This window comes from Camellia sinensis, chromosome 13 (assembly GCF_055761805.1).
Source record: "Camellia sinensis isolate YWXY chromosome 13, ASM5576180v1, whole genome shotgun sequence".
Taxonomy (NCBI): domain Eukaryota; kingdom Viridiplantae; phylum Streptophyta; class Magnoliopsida; order Ericales; family Theaceae; genus Camellia; species Camellia sinensis.
Window position 1 is genome coordinate 67,542,821 of NC_138973.1, and position 23,439 is coordinate 67,566,259.

The 23,439-nt window shown below is 31.4% G+C and overlaps 1 protein-coding gene and 1 pseudogene across 2 annotated transcripts; both read right to left on the minus strand.

Moving 5' to 3' along the window:
- Nucleotides 1–7,792: 7,792 nt before the first annotated feature.
- On the minus strand, nt 7,793–9,602 carry LOC114259175 (BAG family molecular chaperone regulator 1). 2 transcript variants are annotated; one of them, XM_028199174.2, is made up of 4 exons: nt 8,973–9,602; nt 8,603–8,859; nt 8,375–8,521; nt 7,793–8,264 (listed from the first exon to the last, which is right to left on the minus strand). In XM_028199174.2, the coding sequence occupies exons 1-4, from the start codon at nt 9,208–9,210 to the stop codon at nt 8,007–8,009; spliced, it is 900 nt and encodes a 299-aa protein (XP_028054975.2). In that variant the 5' UTR covers nt 9,211–9,602; the 3' UTR covers nt 7,793–8,006. The 2 variants fall into 2 exon arrangements, with proteins under 2 accessions (XP_028054975.2, XP_028054974.2); XM_028199173.2 differs by having other exon boundaries at nt 8,603–8,877; nt 8,973–9,574.
- Nucleotides 9,603–21,604: 12,002 nt separating this feature from the next.
- Nucleotides 21,605–23,439, minus strand: part of LOC114259142 (lysophospholipid acyltransferase 1-like) — a 64,831-nt pseudogene continuing 62,996 nt past the window's right edge.

A 23,439-nucleotide genomic window follows, 5' to 3' on the forward strand; every position in this document is an offset into this window, starting at 1 on the left:
ATACTAACTGCCACGTGTGTGATTATGATTGAATATTTGAATTGTCTTCTCGTATTGCCCTCATTCTGCCACGTGTCGAACTGTGATTGGCTTACACAAAATATGTAGCCAACAATATTATTACAAATTTAAGGAGGGTACTATTACAATTTATAAAGAATATATAAGATATAATTTATATATGTTAGAATATTAATAGAATTATTAAAAATCAGGGTGGCACGGGACCCTTGACCCAACTGTGGCTCTGTCCCAGGTCACAATTAGCACAAGAAGATACATATTACTAATTGGAGAAGTTGAATGTGTGCTCCATTATACTAATTGATACTATACGCTCTTAATCCATAGGATACTCTTAATTGGCTATAGCACACAGTTAGCTATCAAATGTAAACGATAAACATAATTTACTTCTTTAAGTCAATCTCTGTCATAATTGACCTGTTTTGTTCAAACTCAATGAACTAATTTAGTGTTGGTGAGATGTTCAATCCATTAGTCAATTTCTTTTTTAAATAAATAAAATAATGATTTAGAGGAGGGATATTTGGATTTGGTGGTTTGTGCTACAGACTTAACACGTTGAATTCAGACATATTTTAAGAAGAAATCCAACACAAGATTTGATTTAGAATCATGATCCTAAATGAAAAAAAGAAAAAAGAAAAAGAAGATATGTTTTCATGAGTCATGACAAAGTATATTTTTTTAATGTTTTTAGAGGTTACCACGTCAAATCCAAACTAACTTAATAATGCATTATTGCTAATTGTATGTCTAAGTTATTTTTCATTGCTAGTTGAGGGAATAATTATATTGACTTGTATCATATGACCTAATTACAAAAATTGTTGGTTTTAGTAATGATTCATGTTGATGCGTAGTTGCATGATTTTGTTATGTTTAAATTTGAGGTGAATTTGATTATGACGCTTGCTGGTGGTTGATTATGAAACTTTTGGTGTGTGTTTTATTTTTATTTTTATGTTTTTATAATTGGGCGTCCAATCTAGTTTGATCGCATCTCAATTAATTTTAAAGTTTTGAAATTAACGGCTCGATAAACTTCTAGTTATCTCTTCTAGTTATCTCTTGGAGTGACTCGAACTCCAATTGTTTTACTTGGGAGAATTTGTAGTGTTTGGCTGCAAACCGAAGTGACTTCGGTTATGAGACTTTGTGGTATTTTATTATGACTTAAAATGATTTTAATTATGAGATTTCTGTGATGTTTTTAATTATTAACTAATTTGATTTTAGGATAAATTATAAATACACTCCTTGATATTTGCTTAAAATAAGAATTGCCACTATAGTTTTAAAAATTACATGTCAACCCTCTAAATTTCTAATCGTAAATGGTCAATTTTATTAATATATCATTAAATCATTTAACAGTTTTTAATGATCTCATAAATATATTTAATTAACAATTCTGGTAATTTTATTGTTGCATAGGAGATGAGTTAGAAATTTTCTTTTTTATGTAAATTAGGTTAAATAAAAAATTCTAATATAGAAGTATTTGTAATTCCTAAAACCATAGGGAACAATTTGTATTTTAAACAAATCTTATGAGGTGTATTTAGAATTTATCTTGATTTTAGGGGAAAATACAAAAAAAAAAATAGTGTTTGATCTGGATAACAAAATAAACCTTGAGCTTTTAATTTTGTTAATTTAAACCTTAAACTTTTGATTTGTCCCATTTCCATTAAGTAAAATTGATCGAAAAATTTTAGTCATTAAACTCAATGAAAAAGAATATTTTAAACATTTTATGTACATCTATATTAAGTTTAATAATTGAAATAATTTTTTCCATCAGTTTTAATTAACAAAAACAGACGAATTGTTTAAATTGAAAACAATTCAAATTTTAGAATTTAAATTGACAAAATTAAAATTACGAGATTTATGTTACTAAAAGACTCAAACCCTATCTACCCTCTCTTTTTTTTCTTTTTTTTTGGGTCCCATAATTTTATTATGACTCATATTGATGGAAGTTAGAATTTTAAGTGCATATACCATTAGTGACATTTTGAAGGATGTATAGTACGTTTCCCTTAATTGAGTGGTAATCTACTATTTTATGGTTTCTTCCGATTTTATTTAGATGAACCAAAAAAGACAAAAAAAAATAAAAAAATAAAAATACAAGTATTTATCATTTTATTTGTGTTGTATTTACATGACCAATTTAAGTATTATGAAAAGTTTATATTCAGCAGCTTTCATTTATCACTAATTTTCTTTGTTTTCCTTTTCTTTTCTTTATATTTATATTATCAATTTACCCTTAGATAATCAAGATATTTTTCCATTACAATAATTCATTAATGTAGCTTTCCATTTTATTTATTATGAAATTAAACCGCTTATATTCAACATCTAAACAAGTGAAAACAATTTTATTTGTTTTCATTTTTTTTTTTTTTTCTCGCAAAATTCTTCAATCCAAACCGACTTGGTTCAATCAAATCATGGGATCATATGACAGATGTTACCTTCATGTTTACTTCTTCATACTCAAATTGTCCTGCTTATTGAGATTAAACAAGACAAATTTGATCCCACTCTCATCTGTCCATTTCCAGCCCAAAATTAGGATTATAATCTTAAATTATAGGGTTGTTATAGTAAATTAACTTAATTACCTTTCCATCAAAATAAATTCCCATTATGCTTTACTATGGACGATTTATAGAGCTGATAAAGTATTCCCCATTTCTTTGAAGTTCACATATTATGTTTGTGACCAATCTTATGCAAATAAAAATTTAAAAATATAGGTCTTTTCATCTCCATCTATAGGAAGGGGTGGCGAAACTAAGATCTTGGCCAAAAGGTAATATTAGGATTTTTGCCTTAGCTGAATTGGGTAATCAAAATTCAAAAAATCTATATATATCACATAAACATGTGCATAATAAAATTTTAAAAAATATATCTGTATAATAAAGTTTGAGGATCTTTTAAAAAGTATTAAAGTGGCTTAGAGATATATTTTGTTTCAAGGATTAAGATTAATTCCCATATTCATCTTAAGGTCAAGATTTCTTTAATTCTCACTCACCCACCTTTTTTCTTCCTTTTTTGTTCACTCATGCATTCTCTCTCTCTCTCTCTCTCTCTCTCTCCTACCCTTTTTCCTTTTTATTTTTTATTTTCCTCCCCATTTCTTTATTTATTTATTTTTTTCACTTATTTTATTTATACCGTATTTTCAGACATAGGCATACACTTAGACCAAGTTTGGCATGTTCTCAAAAAGTTACTCAAAAAGTTAAAAAGTTATCACTATTCACCAAAAAAAAATATTAAAAAATTAATTTTCTTCAACTTAGTACAACTCAGAATCTGACATGGATGGTTTATTGATGCGTTTGTTAAAGAAAAGTTGCACACTTTTGGTGTAATTTTCACACACTGCTGTTTGGCCCGTGGGGGTCATCACGGGTCCCGTTTTGATAATCTGAATCATTTAATGTGTAGAACTCGTCAAGTATTATATGTCTGTAAAAAATCACATTGATCGGATATCGATAACTACATGATCAAATCAGTTTTGTATAAAAAATAGAGATGGTGTTATAATTAATGATTGAAAAAAAAACTGATCAGATAGCTATCGATATCCGATCAACGTGATTTTTTATAGGCATATAGTACTCAACGAGTTCTACACATTCAACGGTTCAGATTATCAAAATAATACCCGTGATGGCCCCCACGGGCCTAACAAAACCGTCTAGTGCAATGCCCAAAAAGTAGCTAATCATTACTTTCATCTATTCCACTACCTAGAAAGTACGGCCGTACAACTCTCAATCTTAATCTTTCCCTACACATTAATTTATATAATTTTTTCATAAAAGTCAAAAAATTAACCCAAACAATCATATTTTTTTTCTCAACTTTTTAATTTAAAAAGTCAAAAAATATACTTATTTAAGACATTCCAAACAATCCCTTAATACAACTATAAACCAAAAAATAAACGCAAACATACCTAGATTGCTTTTGCATGCTTTCTCTCTTTATGCATTTATGTGTTGACACCTGTTCTGTTGAACAAAGAAATATACTTGTTGGAATATGTACCTTTTATTTTTTCACTTTAAGGTCAAGTTTGGCGATCTAAAATATACATTTTTTATCTTTTTATCTTTTTTTCATCACATCATCTCTCTACTTTTCTGCACATCTTTTTATAAAAAGACAAAAAATACATTTATTTAGATCATCTCAAACAACCCCTAAGTAACATTTAAAGGGTTAAATTACCTCATTATTTAATGTGTTGAAAAGACTGAACTTGTTCATTAAATTTTATTTATATTTTTTTATTAATTAATAATATCACGTAAGAATGTATCACCGTCCCTCTTTCCTTTTTATTATTTTTATTTTTTTCTTTTTACTCACTTATTTTATTTGCACCATATCTCCAACCACGGATATACACTAGCACATATAAACCAAAACATGAACATAAACATACCTAGATTGCTTTTGCATGCTTTCTCTCTTTATGCATTTATGTGTTGACACCTGTACTCTTGACAACAGAAACATAATTGTTGGAATATGTACCTTTTATTTTAAAAAATTGAGTGGATCACTAAAAAAATGGAATACTAATAATTCTAAAGTGGTGTGAGTCTCACATGATGTTTTGCTCTTCTGTTTGTTTGTTTTTTTTTTTTTTTTTTTGAATTTTCACCTCATTAGTGATTCATTAGCGCCCTCAAATTAATGAGAAGAATCATTGTTGTTTTATTTTTTTCACTTTATGTGTGTACATATAAATAAGGATTAAGGGTTAGCACAGCAGTGATTGTTTTGTCTCAATTTGACTTGTATTATAAATTTATTTTTATAATTCGAACTGTTTGTTTTGTAGAGTTTATTGAGTGTTTTGTGCCTACCCAAAATCATATTAATCGGATATCAATAATTATATGATCGATAATCGATCATATAAAATAAACAATAAGTTTTTCTTTTGAGAAGTAGCATAAAAAATATAAAATTCGATCATATAGTTATTGATATCCGATTAATATAATGTTTGGTAGGTACGAAGTAATCAATAAACCTTACAAAATGAACAGTTCGGATCATAAAAATAATCTCATAATACATCTCAAATTGAGACACAAGAGTCACTGTTGTACCTTTAGCACAACAGTAATCCTTAATCCTATAAATAAACATTTTGAAGGGTTAAATTACCTCATTATTTAATATATGTTGAAAAGACTGACTTTGTTCCTTAAATTTTATTTATATAGTTTTATTAATTAATAATATCACGTAAAATTGTGTCACTGCCCCTCTCAATATATATATATATATATATATATATATATATATTTCCACCAGATTGGATTACAAACAAGAAAAGAAGTGGGAAAAGAAGGAGGTAGATGGAGCTAGCTTGTGCAGTTACTTGTTTCTTTACTCCAAAGGAAACTAGTAACAAGAATCACTTTACAATGTTCCTTATACTTGTGTTGAAGAAAAACTCCAAAAAAAAATGCCCATATGATGAAGATTCTCTCGCCAAGGCATTCAAAAGCTATATGCTCACCCAACCCAATCCCAATCCTATCAACAACCAATGTCCAAGCAATTTACTTGCTTTCACCATCATTCACATATATATGTATATGTTTTCAAAATTTCCATTACTTTTATTCCCAAAAGCACTAAAAATAAAATAAAGAAAATTAAGACGAAAACGATGCCAAAAGAGCTGCCCTTCTTGTTTCTTTTAGGTTAAGGTTAGATTAAGAATTTGCCTTTCACAAATTTACTGAAACACAATTTTAAGTTGTTTGCCTATAGCCACAACATGAGTGCACCATCACTGACATGTTTATCAAAGACTAGAATTCAGGCTTTTTTGCATTGAAATTCTGAAATCAATTTTTTTGAATCCACAACTAAAGCAAGATCCAATAATTAATAGCAAATTATATGTAAGGAAGTTAGACATTTACATTTGTATGATGCAATTAAAATTAGTAGAACAAAAAGATTTTTTTTTTTTTTTTTTTTTTACTTAAAGCATGTCATAATCAATGTAAAAGAAAACCTTTTTTTTGGAACGCCAAAATACACTATGAAATAACAATTGCTGTCCTCCTATTTATTCTACAAAGAGTGGTATCACATTTCTTATTATGCTTCTTTAATACTAAAAACCACAAATATTTTGTACTATATTTTGATATCATATTCGACGCCATGAAGCACTATCTTATACCCATTAAATCACAAGTTTTGAATGTTAATCATATTGGTTCGATTTTTTTTTTTTTTTTTTCTTGGACATATCAAAATTCAGGGTATCACTATTATCAATAGGCATATTGTTGTCTTAATCTTCAGCATTCACTTCCATTCAAAAAAGAGAATGACTTCCCTCCAGTCTAATCACGGGCTGGATGGTACTGTGGGGTTCGTGGTGGCCCACCACGAGTCCCATTTAATAATTTGAACTTTCAATGTGTAAAATTCGTCGAATACTATATGTCTATAAAAATCACGTTGATCGGATATCGATAGTTATGTGATCAATCCATTTTATATGAAAAAAATGGATGGTGAAAGATAAATGACTTACAAAAATCTGACTTGATCACATAGCTATCGATATCTGATCAACGTAATTTTTGTAAACATATAGTACTCAACGAGTTCTACACATTAAACGGTTCAGATTATTGAAACGGGGCCGGTGGTGGGTCCCTACGGGCCCAACAGTACCCTCCAGTCTGATCACGGACTTGAGGAAAGTAATTTCCTTCAAAAAAATATGTGAAATTTATATATAGAAAAAAATAGAAAGAACTATGTTGAGTTTAAGTTAGTTGATTTTTCATACGGCAATGGCTTCCCTCCAGCCCTAGATCAAATTGAATGGTATTGTTGGGCCCGTTGGGGCTCACCACGAGCCCCGTTTCGATAATCCAAACCGATCAATATGTAGAATTCGTCGAGTACTATATGTCTGTAAAAAATTACATTGATCGAATATCGATAGCTATCTCATCGGATCAATTTTCTGTCAACTGTTTATTTTTTCATTGTCCATTTTGTTCTATGCAAAACTGATTTGTTTACATAATTATCGATATTCGATTAATATGATTTTTTACAAGTATATAATACTCAATGAATTTTACACATTGAACAATTAGAATTATCAAAATGAACCCCATGACGAGCCCTCACAAGTCCAACAGTACCCTCTAATTGATTGGAGGGAATACCGGCATTAGGTTTTCGTGAACTTTAAATGTTCCATTTTGTAGACAAACTATTGTTTAGTGGACAATAATTAAGTTGAAAAACATGTTTTGCTTCAAATGATTAAACTAATCCCGCTAATTATTCAATCATGCCCTCCAAAGTCAAACATGTCTATTTCTCGCTTTGGTTGCAATTAGCTTTTAAAATATTCCCACTTATCTGTTTTACAACCTTTTTTGCAACCTCGCAAGAAACAAGAAATCTTTGCGTTGTTGATTAACTATTTTTTACATATCATTAGTACAATTAAATACAAAATGGGCAGAGAAAGAGAGAGACACAGCAACAACTAACAAATATTTTTATACGGCTTTTGATTGGGGGATTTGAGAATGGATTTGGAAAGAAAAATAAAAAAGATAAATGAAACGTGAATAAAATATACTTACATTTCATCTAGTTTCACACACTTTTTTCCTTTCTCTTTCTAAATAGCTCTCCAAATCTCTCAACCAACATAACGTTAGTAAAATTTCTCATTTCCGAGATCATAATGTTGTATTATATCCACCGGGTATACATGAACAAACCTTAACCAAATCTATCCAATACAACAAACAAGTGGCATTGATCTTATAATCTCACAATCACCCCCAAAAAAAAAAAATTTAGCGTAGAAGAATGGACAAAGAACAAGAACTAACAAGATTTGAATCCCGTTACAAAAATACGTTGCGTTACGCGTGTTTTTGACTATACTCAAATTGAGGAGTTCGAAAAGAAAGGTTACCAAAGGGAAATTGAAACTGATCCACGGAGGAGGAGGATGTGAATGGCGGCGGCGGTGGTGCCGCCATGTCAGATTCAAATCTTTCCCATTTTGTCCTCCCGTAATGCTTTTGTTTCTGCTGCGATAATGGAGCTTTATCGTCATTTCCACCATTCTTAATCTTCAACACATCAAGAATTTCGATGTATTTTTGTACTCTCCTCACCTTCAACATAATCATTCAAAAAATTTAAAACCTATGTTTGCTTCCAAGAAAATGAGAATTATTATAATATGTAAACCCAATAAATAAATAAATAAATAAATCAAACATACCTGATCTCTCCTCTGCTGTTTTGCACCTCCATCAGCCACAATTTCATCCAATTTAAGCAGTTGTGTCATCAACAATTCAATCAAATTCAACAGAACTGTTTCTGCTACTTTCTTTCCACCATAAATTTCTGCTTCCAAATTTGCAACCTACACAATCCCAACACATTTACATCAGATCAAAAACACACAAAAAAAAGTACATTTGATCTAAAAAATACTAGCCATTACCTGTTTGGCAAGATTGTCAACAACTAATCCAATTTCAGCTATGGATTTTGCAGCCTTGTCCATCTTATCGTTTCTGCGCGATTCAAGAACCCGTCTCTCCCGACTCATTGCACCCTCAATTAATTCAATTTTTGATCCATCATTGACTCCTGCCACCTCAAGAAACACTTTTGAATCTCTCTCTCTGTCTCTATATATCAATTTCTGATCTTGAGGATGCAACCCAGTTGGTTTTGCCAGCATTTTCTTCAAATCCCCTGAATTCCCATTACCCACTTCATCAATAAAATGATAAATAACATTTAGAGAGGTTCACATACATATTTATGAATGTGTTTGAGTAATGAAAATAAATAAATTTTGAATTTACCAAAGCTAGCTTGAGGACTGATATTGAGCTCATGATAAGATGATCCAAATTTGACCCTGACTTTAATTTTGGGAATTTGAAATGATGCATTGTTTTGATCTGAATTCCTTTTTTGTACCAGCATTCCCCCTGGCCTAACTTCCCAACAGGCTGCCGCCTCGGAACTGCCGCTTCCGCTGCCTTTGGTTGGCATCACCGGCGACGACATTCCGGTGGGCTTGGAATTCTTTTTCAACATGTCTTGATTCAAGCAATGAAAATTCTTTCAACACAAGATAATGTCAAAAGGAGTTGAAAACAATGTTTTTTTTTTTTCAAAGTACTTTCTTGTCAAGTTGAGAGGAAACCCAAAGATGAAGAAAGAACCAAGTTCTAACCCACAAAGTCAGAAGAACAATCTATCTATCTATCAATCTATATAAGTTTCTCACTGATCATACAACAAGAAATTAAGCATAGTTTTTTTGTTTTGGTGAGAATCAAAAGAAGAGGATTCTATAAAATTATATATAAAACCATTATTGAAATGTATTTGTATATCTAAAAGGGTTAGGAAAGGTAGAGGAAATTTGAGAAAAAAAATGAGTGGACAGCTAGGTAAGAGAGAGAAACATATGTTTGTTCTATAATATATATTTTTTATAATTGGATATATGATGGAAGTTTTTATGATAAATTTTTTTTCTAAGAATTTTACTCCATTCAATTCATATTTTTTTTTACTATTTTATTAGATCCTATTTGAGGTAAGAAAACTAAAACACCCTCAATCTCTCTTGCCCTCTATTAATATTGATATTTAATGTTGATTGTTATTATATTTTGGTAGTTCACATACATCAAGATGTTGACTGTCTGTCATTATATTCATATTAATTTGAAATAAATTTTTGTCATTGTGTTGTCAATTACATGATGTGAATATTCACATCATATAATTGAAATGAATATTCACATCATTATATCCACATTAATTTGAAATGAATTTTTGTCAATGAATTTTTGTCTTTGTATTGTCAATTACTTGATGTGAATATTCATACTACAACATACGAACGTGAACATTCACATCACTATATTAGATGAGAGAGAATGTTCACATATTGTGAACGATCACATCACTACATGTTGTGAATAAAAATGTGTTGTCAATTAAAAATATAATGAATTTTATTTTTAATGTGTTGTCAATTCAAAACAAGAAGGTTCACATATTGTAAACGTTCACATCACTACATTAGATGAGATAGAATTTTCAAAAATGTGTTGTGAACGTTCACATCAGATGAGAGAGAATGTTCACATTATTTTTAATATGTTGTCAATTAAAAATATATTCAAATTAGATGAGAGGGAAAGTTCACATTATTTTTAATATGTTGTCAATTAAAAAGTTCACATTATTTTTAATATGTTGTCAATTAAAAATATATTCACATCAGATGAGAGAGAATGTTCACATTATTTTTAATGTGTTGTCAATTAAAAATATATTCACATTATATAATAATAAAAATAATAACATTAATGTTATTTAATTTGTGTATGAAATTTTATATACCTTGGTCCTTTCCCTTCTCTCTTCTCCCTCAACATTAAATGACAATATTAAATATAAAGGCATAGGAGTCTAAGAAAATAGTATAAATCAAGAAAAATGATTTTATGAAATAAAAATATAAATACATGAGACTAAGTAGGTTAAAAAATTCTTTCATAAACTCTTAAGTTAGAGCACTTTTAAATGGAATTTATCAATAAAAATTCCATATAAGATATTTAAGAATAATACTATGTGACTAAATAAATTTCATGTAAAAAAAAAGATCAATTGATATGGTATTTATTATGTTATTGTAGTAAATCCTGTTACAAATTTCAAAGTTCTAGTACTGTAAAATAAGTTTGTAAAATTTTGTTGTATCTCAATGCTTGGTTAATTTTGTTTGTTGAATACATCTATTTTTTAGTCAGTGTGAACATGGAAAGTGTTAAGTATATTGGAGCACTTCAACTAAGAAAATCATCACTAAATATTATCTATTTCTTAATTGCAAAATTAATATACCAAAATACAATGCATGTCATTTTTAATTTTTTCTTTTTCAAGTCAGTTGTACATTTCTGTATGAGAGGTAATCAATTATTGCCAAATGCAAAAAAACTGAGTTTTTTTGGTTTTCAAGTCAGTTGTAATCAATTTCTTCTTTTTCAAGTGTTTGGTTTGAATTTTTTGAATTAAATTTTTTAAAAAACTGAGTATTTTGGTTTTCGTATTTTTTTGTTTTTAATGAATATTTTAAAAATTTTAAATATATTTTTTCACTTTCTTAGATGCATCTTACTTAGATGTATCTAAAAAGTAAAAAAATTGTAAAAAAATATTTTAAAAAATTAATAAATACATAAAAATATAAAAAATGTACTGAATTCTTGTTATTTTTTTTTTTGTATTTTTTGGTATTTAGTGAATTTTTAAAATGTTTTTTTCACAATTTTTTAACTTTTTAAGTATATTTATATGTTATTAGGTACGTCCAAAAATTAAAAAAATTGCTTAAAATGTTTTTTAAAAAATTCAGTAAAAACAAAAAAAAAACACGAAAAACAAAAAAAGTAGAATTTTCTAAAAAAGGTTTTTGGAAAACTCTAACCAAGCAAAGTGATATTGTTTGGTTGTAATTTTCTGAATTTAATTTTTTAAAAATTGAGTTTTTTGTTTTTAATAAATTATTTTACTATTTTACGCAATTTTTTTTTCCCAACTTTTTAGATACACTTAATACAAAGGGATTTTTTTTTTTAAGGTCCCTAATATTATAATTTTAGGAGATAAAGTGTCAAGCCCCACTTTTTATTACTCGGAAGTGTTACCAAATTCATTACTTAACTCAATTTCAGAGATAACATGCGGAAATAAACTCTTTAGTCCAATGAGTAGAAATAAATAATCATTCTCTCATCCGAATGCAAATTAAATATAACATGAGCATATTGAATAAAATGCCCGAAGGCTTACACCATTTATTTAAAAGAATCAAGAAGAAAGGTGTAACCCTTTTACAACAATGGCATTCCGCCAACATAAAAGAGGCCCCGTGGCCAACAAATAAGAAGATCCAAAATCTTGTAGCACGTCTTGCTTATTACCTGAAAAAAATTCAACAACGTAGGATGAACATATAGTCCAGTAGGGATCTCAACATGATCCTCAACAATAACAACTTACAGATAGCTATGATCATGAATGCTCAATCTCATACTAGAATAGTAATGTGGCAGTTCATACAAAATATACATAAGTATATACTTTTCTCGAAAGTAGCCATTTCATTCAACGCTATAAGCCATTCATCTTTCTTTTCATTACCTTTTGTTCCCAAACTTTCATAAGCAATAACAACTTAGAAAATAATTCCACTAAGCCCATTATTTTCCTCTCATGTTCCATACTTACAACAGGTTTTCCCTTCTTCAAAACATACTTTCAAATACCCAATTTTCCTCCACACTATCCCAAAATCTCATAATGGCATTTTGGTTTATTCCCAACACATTCATATCTATACATGCATGCCTTTGATGAAAAGGTGATAACAAATCATCAACATGTATAAAATCAACAAATGAGGCAACTCGGCCTTCCAAAACTGTAACCATCGCAATCCATGATATACTCAGGTATACTGAGACAATAATAATAAAGCTCTACTCTACCTGCCATAAGCACCGTAAGTTAAGGATACACCTTACAATCAAATGACTAGCCACATTCTCCAGACACAAGCTGGAAGGTAATGGTACCTAGTCCAAGTTCTCCAGGCGCTAGCTGGAAGACGCTAGTACCCCCTATTCTAAGCGCGGTATATAACACCAACCATCTCAATATAACAAAGCACAACCAATAAGTGTAATACGTACACATAAACTACTCAAGATACATAAGCAATGTGTTAAAGTATATGAACACATAGGTGTGTGGAGTACATCACCTATCTCCTCCCACACACTGGAGTACATCACATATCTCCTCCCTAACAATTATACATATATAATGTATCATAGCACTTCATTACGTACAAGGTTCAATCAACACCGGTGTAATGCAAACACAACAATTCAATACAACAATGTCATCCTCCACCAATGACCAATGACCAAAGACAAAACCTCTAGATGCATGTATACAATACACCTATTAGAAGACTCAACTATCATGAGATCATAAACCCAACAACAACGTTAGTACGATAGGTAAAGGTAAAACCCCAAATGTGGGTATTCAACACTCACGATACAATAATTAAATTCTTATATTCATTCTCCGAGACTCACATAGAGTTAACATTTCATTTTCTATTTTCAAGGTCAATTTTCATAAACTTTCCAAATCAACAAGTTACACCACTTATTCCCAAAAACACTTTTCCCATTCACAAAATCAATTCCATTCTTTTTATTTTACAAAATCAATTCCATAGATAATAAAAGTCATAATCCAACTCGGTTCAATACATTCATTTCAAAACAACCCCAAAGCCATAATTAATCCTATAGGCATTAATACCTCCACCCAACTCATATTAACAATAGTAATTTACAATTATTGTTCAATCAACCTCCCTCTATAATTTACCAAAACAAAATATAATTTAGGACTTTTTCTTCTGTCCACAACAACATGCTAATTTACACTCCAATTAACCCAAAGAACTATCAATGATAAATTAATCATTCTCAAACAACCAACCCTAGGTTCCCTCACATGGTTTTCAAAGAAATTCAACATGATATGATTTTCATGCAATACAAAACTACCACATGTCTATCTATAGACGGAGTATTGAAAAAGAATAAGGAGAATCCCTACCTCAAATGGAGAACCCAATGGGAAGAAGAGCCAAACTCGTAAGTGCTCCAAATCCACAAATGTTCAGATTAAAACGAAGCCCAAGCCACCCTCTATCTTTCTTACAAAGGACTTAGGGTAGGAACATACTAAAACTAGATGAATCCCTAGAGAGAAGGTGTGTAAAGAGAGAGGGAGCTCGGATCTAGGGTTTGAGACAAAAGGGGAAATCAAAAAGTAAAGAAGAAGCTGCTGTTGCGAACTGATATATACGTTCCTCGCTTGAGCGAAGGAGTGGCCGCTCGAGCGACCAGACACAAAGAAACCTCGCTCGAGCGCACAAAGCCTCGCTCGAGCGAACAACACGAAGCTTCAGGTCTGCAACCCAGAAGCACGCTCGAGCGAAGAACAGCTCACTCGAGCCAAGGCTGCGTCTGAACAAAACCTGAAGACACGAAAATCCCGCTTGAGCGTACAAACTCTTGCTCGAGCGAAGAAGCAACAACACAAGGCTCACTCGAGCGACAAAGTCCTGGCTCGAGCAAAGAGGCTAAAAACTGAACAACAACCATATACTTCCAATCACAACCAACCTGAAACGAACCTGCCCAAAACATCCTATAACTCAAATACAAAGTATTGAAGGACGGAAACAAGCTAAATACAACAACCCACGTCTACGGAACCAAGTCTGGAATACAATACAAAATGGAGGGAAAACCCGGATCGCTATATAAAGGGCATCCTAAATTTTCATATTACCTCAAGTCCCTTAAAAACATTCGGCTCTTCCCTCTAAAATTATTGGACCAAACACTTTTCAAAACTTAAAAATTCAATAACTTTTGATTTAGATATTTATTTTCAACAAAAATTATATTTTTGGAATGCCCTTATTGAGATCTATCAAATAAAATTTATAATGAATATGAAATTAAGAGAAAAAAAATGTCAAAATTTTACTGAATTAGAAATCAACATGAAAGTAAATTTCTCTGAATACATTTACATAGAAATTTCAAAGAAAATCAAATGTTTTAGAGAAAGTCAACATGCAAGTCAATTTCTCTTACTACATTTGCAAAGAACTTTCAGAGAAAAATCAAACGTGTTAGGAAAAAAAAAAAAAAACACGGCAACATGTAAGTAAATTTCTCTGACTACATTTGCAGAGAAAATTCAAAGAAAATCAACATGACAGAAATTTCAGATATAGGTCTAATGAAATTTCATACTGCAAGTGTGTAATGGCCAAAGAAGATCAATAATATAGAGAAATTCCAAATATAGGTTTAAGTAAAATTTCTCTGGTATAAGTCTAGTGAAATTTCAAAAAAATTTCTCTTCACAAAATTTCTTTGGTATAAGTCCAAAGAAATTTCAGCAAGTCCTCTAAATTCTCTGTTATAAGTCTGGAGAAATTTCTACCATAGGTCTAATGAATTTTTCTCTAGTATAAGTCCAAAGAAATTTCAACAAGTCTTCCAAATTCTCTAGTATATGTCCAGAGAAATTTCTGGTATAGGTCTAAAGAAATTTCTGCAGGCCCTCCAAATTCTCTAGTATAAATCCAGAGAAAATTACTTGATATAGGTCTAGTGAAAATTCTATGATATAGATCTAGAGAAATTTCAGCAGGTCCTTCAAATTCTCTAGTATAGATCCAGAGAAAATTATTTGATATAGGTCTAGTGAAGTTTCTATGGTATAGATCCAAAGAAATTTCAACAGGTCCTCTAAATTTTCTAGTATAGGTTCAGAGAAATTTCAACAGGTCCTTCAAATTCTTTAAAATCTGTAAGTTTATTATTGTCTATGATCACCCACTCTTTATTCTTCACCAAATAGATTAAGGACCCATCCTCACGGTAGTGGATAAGGTTAACGAGGTGGACGTGGCTGCCAAGGTGGCAGGGAGGTTTTGAAACTTGGCGTCAAAGACATGGACAAAGGTGGTGGTGATGAAACGGTCGTCAAAATAAAAGGAGGCGGAAGTGGTGGTGTTAAAGAATGATGAGATGGTGGATTTGGGTTCTAGGGTTTGGGAAGAGAAGATTGTAAGGTGCTAGAGAGATGCAAATCTGTAGAGAGAGAAAGAGAATAGAGAAGATAAATAGAAAGATGATGCCAGAGTGGGAGCTAGCGGCGATTATGAAGCGATTGTCGGAGTGGAAGGAGGAGAAGGTGGCGGTGTGAGAGAGTGAGGAAATGGTGGATTTGGGTTTTAGGGTTTAAGAAGAGAGAGATCGGAGAGATAGATGAGAGAGTAAAGAGAGATCTAAATATGTAGAGAGAGAAGAGAGACCCAAATATGTAGAGAGAGAAGAAGGAAGAGTGAGGGTAAAGTTTGAATTTTTTTTAATAAAATAAAAGTAAAAGATGCGAGGGATCTTATCTAACATAAAAATAATAATAAAAAAAATGAAAATAAAAATTATAGACCTCTCTTCTACTACCCAAAATTAGAGAGGGATGTTAGACTAATTTTCCCTAATATAAGTGTTTGGTTTGAATTTTTTGAATTAAATTTTTTGAAAACTGAGTTTTTTAGTTTTCGTATTTTTTTGTTTTTAGTGAATATTTTTAAAATTTTAAATATTTTTTTTACTTTTTTAGATGCACCTCACTTAGATGTATCTAAAAAGTAAAAATTTGTGAAAAAATATTTTTTAAAATTAATAAATACATAAAAATATAAAAAATGTACTGAATTCTCGTTTTTTTTTTTTGTATTTTTGGTATTTAGTGAATTTTTAAAAGGTTTTTTTCAATTTTTTTTTACTTTTTAGGTATATTTATGTTAGGTATGTCTAAAAATTAAAAAAAATTGCTCAAAATATTAAAAAAATTCAGTAAAAACAAAAAAATATGGAAAATAAGAATGTAGAATTTTTTGAAAAGTGTTTTTGAAAAATGATAACCAAGCATAGGGATACAACTAAAAAATATAATATTTTTAATTTTTTTTTTTTAAAAGTTCACTAAATACCAAAAATATTAAAAAAATATGAAAATTCAATATATTTTTGTATTCTTATGCATATATTAATTTTTAAATTTTTTTAATAAATATTTTATCTTTTATATACATCTAAATTAGGTAAGTCTAAAAAGTAAAAATATATATTTAAAATATTAAAAAAATTACTAAAACAAAAAATTACAAAGAATAAAAAAAATTAATTTTCAAAAATTTAAATTCAAAAAATTAGAATCAAATATTTTTTAAGTTCTATTTATTGCCTATGAGCGCGACTCTTTGTTAGGTTAGTTATTGACTTCTATTGATTATGCAGATTTTTTTCTATTAATTGACTTCCAAATGAAAGTAGTTGTAAAATCGTTACCTCTTGCAACGAGAACCACATTTTAGAATCTTTTTTAAATAATAATATTATTATTTAAAAAGTTTTTTTTGTTTGGTACCAACTCGTGAGCCTGTTCTTTTAGTGAATTTTTTTTTATAGATTTGATTTAGTTTTTTAGCAAATTTTGATGTGTTTAACTTTTGAATTTGTAAAGAGATTTATGAATGGAAAAGATTCTCAATTTTTAATTTTCTTTCACAAATCTGAAATCCAAGCATAACATTAAAAATAAATAAAAATAAAACAATAAGTTTAACAATCTAATCTCAAAAAATAAACAAAGAAAAAAACTCCTAAAAAATTCAACTTAAGAGTCGGAACCAAATAGTGGAGGTATAGTTAGTTAGGTCAAGTTTGACATGTCACAAAAAAAGATAAAAAATCAAAAGGTTACTCAAAAAGTTAAACAGTTATCACTATTCATCAAAAAAAATATTAAAAAATTAATTTTACACACAAAATTACAATACATCAATCTGACAGCCTCAGATCTGTGCAGCGTTGTGTAACAAAAATTGCACAGTTGAGGTGCGATTTTAACACACTGTTGTTCAGCCCGTGGAGGCCCATCACGGGTCCCGTTTTGATAATTTGAACCGTTTAATGTGTAGAACTTGTCGAGTATTATATGTCTATTAAAAATCACTTTGATCGAATATCGATAACTGCATGATCAAATCAGTTTTGTATTAAAAAATAAAGGTGTTATAATTAACGATTGGAAAAAAACAAATCTGATTAAATAGCTATCGATATCCGATCAACGTAATTTTTTACAGGCATATAGTACTCGACGAGTTCTACACATTGAACGGTTCAAATTATCAAAACATGATCCATGATGGCCCCCACGAGCCGAACAACACCATCCAGTGCAATGTCCAAAAAGTAGACAATTACTTCTTAACATCTATTCCGCCTTTGCAGACATGACAGCTGTACAACTCACTCTCTAATCTTCTCCTACACACTAATTTACATAATTTTTAATACATATTTTTTTATAAAAAGTCAAAAAATTAACCTAAACTATCATATTTTTTTCCTCAACTTTTTAATTTAAAAAATAAAAAATTACACTTATTTAGGTTAGTTATTGACTTCTATTGATTATGCCGATTTTCTTCTATTAATTGACTTCCAAATGAAAGTAGTTGTAAAATCATTACCTCTTGCAACGAGAACCACATTTTAGAATCTTTTTTAAATAATAATATTATTATTTAAAAAGTTTTTTTTGTTTGGTACCGACTCTTGAGACTGTTCTTTTAGTGATTTTTTTTTATAGATTTGATTTAGTTTTTTAGCAAATTTTGATGTGTTTAACTTTTGAATTTGTAAAGAGATTTATGAATGGAAAAGATTTTCAATTTTTAATTTCCTTCCACAAATCTAAAATCCAAGCATAATATTAAAAATAAATAAAAATAAAACAATAAGTTTAATAATTTAATCTCAAAAAAAAAACAAAGAAAAAAACTCCTAAAAAATTCAACTTAAGAGCCGGAACCAAACAGTGGAGGTATAGTTAGTTAGTCACTTGTTCATATCCATTGTGATTTCATTTTGTGAATTATTATTATTATTATTATTATTATTATTATTTTAATTTATTTATTTATTTTTGAGAATATGTGGCTAAGGCCTAGTTTGGGAACATGTTATTTTAGTAATTTTTTGACTTTTTGACTAAAATATGAGATAAAAAAATTAATATGTTTTAAATAACTATTTGATTTTTAACGAAAAGATGTGCAAAAAGTAGAGAAAAAATAAAATCTTTGACTTTTTGGTATAGATTATTGATTTTTTGATTTTTTTTAGTAACTCTCTAATTTTTAAACTAAAACAAACACTTGTCAAATGAGGCCTAAGTGATTGGTCTAGTGTATAGTTTATAAAACAATTAAAATAATTTGAAAAAAAAAATTAATAATCTAAAAGCTTAAGGAAGGGTGATTTTAAATATTTCCTACTTATTAACCTTACTAGTCTTCACAAACTTGCCTACAAAATTTAACTTTCAAGGGGAGATCACTTTTGCGATATAATACAATCGGTAAAATCATAACATGCATATAGGCTGTTGCGGGATCCATATATAAGTCTCCAAATGTCTCATTTCATCGGTAAAATCATAACATGCATATGGGCTGTTGTGGGATCCATATATAAGTTTTCTTGTGTCTCATTTCATATTTGTTGTTCCTAACATTTTTCATTTACTTGCATGTAAACTTACATGTATATGGGCTCCACAATTATTTTGGAGTTCACGTAATCGTATAATAATTCACATACTTGTATCATTGTATGTAGACTCTATAGTTGTTGTAAAATCTATAATTCATTTTGAGTAAAGCGCTATGTGATATTATTTATCTATACACGTAGAACATATTGACTCACATTTGTTAAGTAATTAAAAAAACAAATGATGACTTATTTATTGTGCATTGCAAAAGTATCTAATAATTTTCCACTCATTGAAGTGTTTCCAGCATTTTCCACTTATGATGGAAGTGCAATGTCAAGGGGACCATAGAATTGGAGGAAGAGTGAGACAGAGGAGCAGTGGGGAAAAGAGCAGAAAAAACAAGGACAGGGCATGGAGAACATGCTTTAGGGACTTCCACAGCCTTATCCTAACAAAATATGCATAATAGCAATGTAGTGTTATCTATTAATATTGTAAACAAGAGATGATTTTTTGATCAGGTGGGGTTGAAGTACAGTTCATCACCACCAAGTCAGGCACTCACAGCTGCCTCCTTCAAGACACACACTTGAGGACAAACAGCCCCAGACTGGGATTGAAAGGCCCTACCACAGGCCGGTCGCTTGATATCCTATCCGCGGCAACCCATGTTAAATGCTCCAACAAATGCCAAGTGTGACATTGAAATATCAACACATCAAGAACACAAAAAATGAGGCCAATAAAACAAGAAATAGTTCTCAATTAAATGCTTCTATTCTAGCTAACTTCTTGTGGTAACTATATGGACAAATCCAATTTCAAGGGACATCATCCAGATGATCAGAGTCGAGTTGGCGATTCTTCTGGAAAACTCATCTGTCCTTTTTTGAAGTGATATATGTAACCATGTGAAAGCAAAAGTAAGAATAATTCAAGTGTCAGAATCAACAAAACAACACAAAACAAACCCTGAGGGCTGATTGATTCTAAAGCAGAACATGTTAATGGTCTAGTTTGAACACTCATCAATTTCATTAAATGGTTGTTTTGAAATTTACTATGAAGGAAAGGAACCTGAAAACTGCGGAAAAAAACAGATCTCAAAGCAACATTAATATGATACAGGACATACAACATGGCCATAGAGAGAGAATAGTAGTATCTTCCAAAATAATGCATATGATATGGAAAAAGACAAATTATATTCAGTTTTCAATTATTATCATCCAAGTTCCTAACTGTTCCCAAACTTTTTGTCAGGGAAGGCAACAATAGGATCATCTTTTTATGTCTTACACATCAACCACTAGCTTTGTCAATGTCCCTCAGTAACGGTCCCCAGCCCTATAATTTAAGGCCTAGAGCCGGCCCCTAAGCATGACACACAAACCCACACCTTAGAAGTGTGCATTTTTCTAGAAACGGACAACGTCTTTAAATTCATATTGTTGAACTTAACAATTGCTTTGTCCCATTTTTCTAGAAACGGACAACGTCTTTAAATTCATAATGCCCAACCCCAAAAAAATAGGGAAATGATTTGTAGCCCTAAAAAGTTGCCCCCTAATCCCCCTAATTTCCAATTTTGGAAACTGTTTTTTTTTTTCTTTCTTTTTTCTTTTTTTTTTTTTTTTTTTTACCTGAAATGGAAATTAGGGGGATTCGGGCTCCCCCATTTTCGGGGGATGAATCACTCCCCATAAAAATATATGTGTAAATGACTAATTGAAGATATACCAATAAAACACAACCACTAAAGCATTCATCATGTTTTACTATATTTCGTTTTTTTTTTTTTTTTTTCATTTTCCTTTTGGTTAATCACTTGTCATGTATCATACCAAAAAACAAAGATGCTCAATATTCATCGTGTTGATGAAAATGAAGCAATGGCAATGCTTTAGAATTGATTTAAATATGGACAGCTTCAATAATTTTTGGAGATCAGAACGAATATTACATTACAATTATCAATAAATAAATAAATAAAAGCTACACCAGATTGCTGAGCACTATCATTTTGCTCAATTCATTCCAACCACTTTAACGATGTATTTGGTTGGAGGATTTGAGAAGGAATTTGGAAAGAGAAATGAAAAAGTTAGGTGAAATGTGAATAAAATATACTTACATTTCACTTAGTTTCACCCACTTTTTCCCTTTCCCTTTTCAAATCCCTCCCCAAATCCCCCAACCAAACACAGCATAAGAGATGCTAAAAATGATAGTTTTTCCATGCTTTAGATGTTGAAGGTCTTTCTGGTCTAATTACGTAACCAAGGAGAATAACAACTATGGGATCAATGGTTCCAATGAAATACACACTTCTGTATGCAGCTACTGTTTCATGCAGACTTAATAACTGTGAAATACAAGCAAAAAACACAATAAAACCCGTTTTGACAAGATTTTAGCTTCCAAAAGTAAATTTTATTTCTTCTCTCCCACACACATGCGGAGGGGATTTGGGGAAGGAAGAAAGAGAAGAGAAGAAAAGGACAGTACCATGAAACCAACACAGGAGTAGTTCAAAACTAGAACTGTGTGAGCAAAGCTCAAAATCTCTAATAACTTTTGACATAAGCGGGCCCATAGGGGCTTTTGGGCCACCACTTAGAGCCCAATACATGGTTCAAACACTAAAGTCCAACGTTGCACGAAGGGCCAATGGCATCCAAACACTTGTCAAGAGAAGAACCAGTCACGTAAGTAGACAAAGATCTTGCAGAGTTATTTCACCACACATCAGTCATTAATGAGGTCCCCTGCAGCATTTAATGCGATAACCCCTTCATGTCGGAGGAGAATGGACTCATCAGGAACAAGGTAAGGTAGAGCATAACATGACAGGTCGGAGTAGACAAGGAAATGATGAACAAAGGATATAAGCAGGTTTCTAAGACAAAAAAAGGCTAGGTTCCTTATCATCACCCTATCTCTACATTCCATTGCTTTTTCTCTCTTCTAACTTGCTCGTCAGAGGGTTCGCTGGGGGACTCCTGTCCCACGTTGGACTTTTGTGCAGGTATCTTAACGAGCCCAGCGACCGGACAACGGTGTTAGGGGCGTGGATCAGCTCGACCTGTCCATCAGGGACCAGTAGTATCATCAGTTGGCGTCGTCTGTGAAAAACTTTCGCTCTGCGTGACAATTGTGCTCATTGTCGCCAGAGACCCGTTCCCGATAATTCCTCCTCGCCACCCACCAAGGTGGATGGTCATAACGAGATCCATGGTTTCTCAACACAACGTTGCTGACCCCCAAGCTGACCCTCCTAACCCAAACAACCCACCTCAGTATTTCACAGAACTCACCAATAGCATCAACTGCTTAGCTAAACAAAATCAAGCCTTGATCAATGTTTTGCTTCGGCGAGACCTCCCTGTGCCTCCTCCACCACCACAAGATGTCCCACCTAACTGAGAACGAACCCCGAGCCATCCCCTCCAACAAGCCCATCTCTCCAACCTGGAGGGTTTACAACCCCCACCCCAAGACATGAAACCGCCATCTCGGGGTCTACGTCCATCAATCCAAGCACCTGCTCTCAAAGGAGAGGCCAATAGTGTCCAGCCTCCATTGCATTCCGGTGGTGACAATGTTCCTATCTGGGATGTGGAACTTTGAGCGATAAAACTCTAGCTTCAAGGAGTCATGCAGAACCTATAGAATACACCCTCCACAACAGCCAATTCACCGTTTGTCGCCTCCATCAGGGACAAACCCCTACCTCCCAAGTTCAAAATGCCCTCGATCGACTCTTTCGACGGCACAACAAACCCAGTTGACCACTTCGAGACTTACAGGACCCTAATGATCCTCCATGCTTTTCCTGACGAGATCATGTGTCGGGCTTTCCCTGTAACGCTTAAGGGGTCGGCTCGACTGTGGTTTACTCAGCTGCCAACGGATTTCGTCTCTACTTTTTAACACCTAAGTGATTCCTTTCTTAGCCATTTCATTGGTGCTCAGCGCCAACAGTGCCTAGCGACTCAGCTCCTCAACATCCGTCAGACGGAGGGGGAGTTACTACGTGGTTTCGTCACCCGT

Coding starts and splice junctions, on each gene's coding strand:
- LOC114259175 (XM_028199173.2), bottom strand. CDS start 9,210: ATGTTGAAAAAGAATTCCAAGCCCACCGGAATGTCGTCGCCGGTGATG. Junction 8,522..8,602: donor TTGACAATCTTGCCAAACAG/GTAATGGCTAGT, acceptor GGGATTGTGTAG/GTTGCAAATTTGGAAGCAGA. Junction 8,265..8,374: donor AACAGCAGAGGAGAGATCAG/GTATGTTTGATT, acceptor ATTATGTTGAAG/GTGAGGAGAGTACAAAAATA.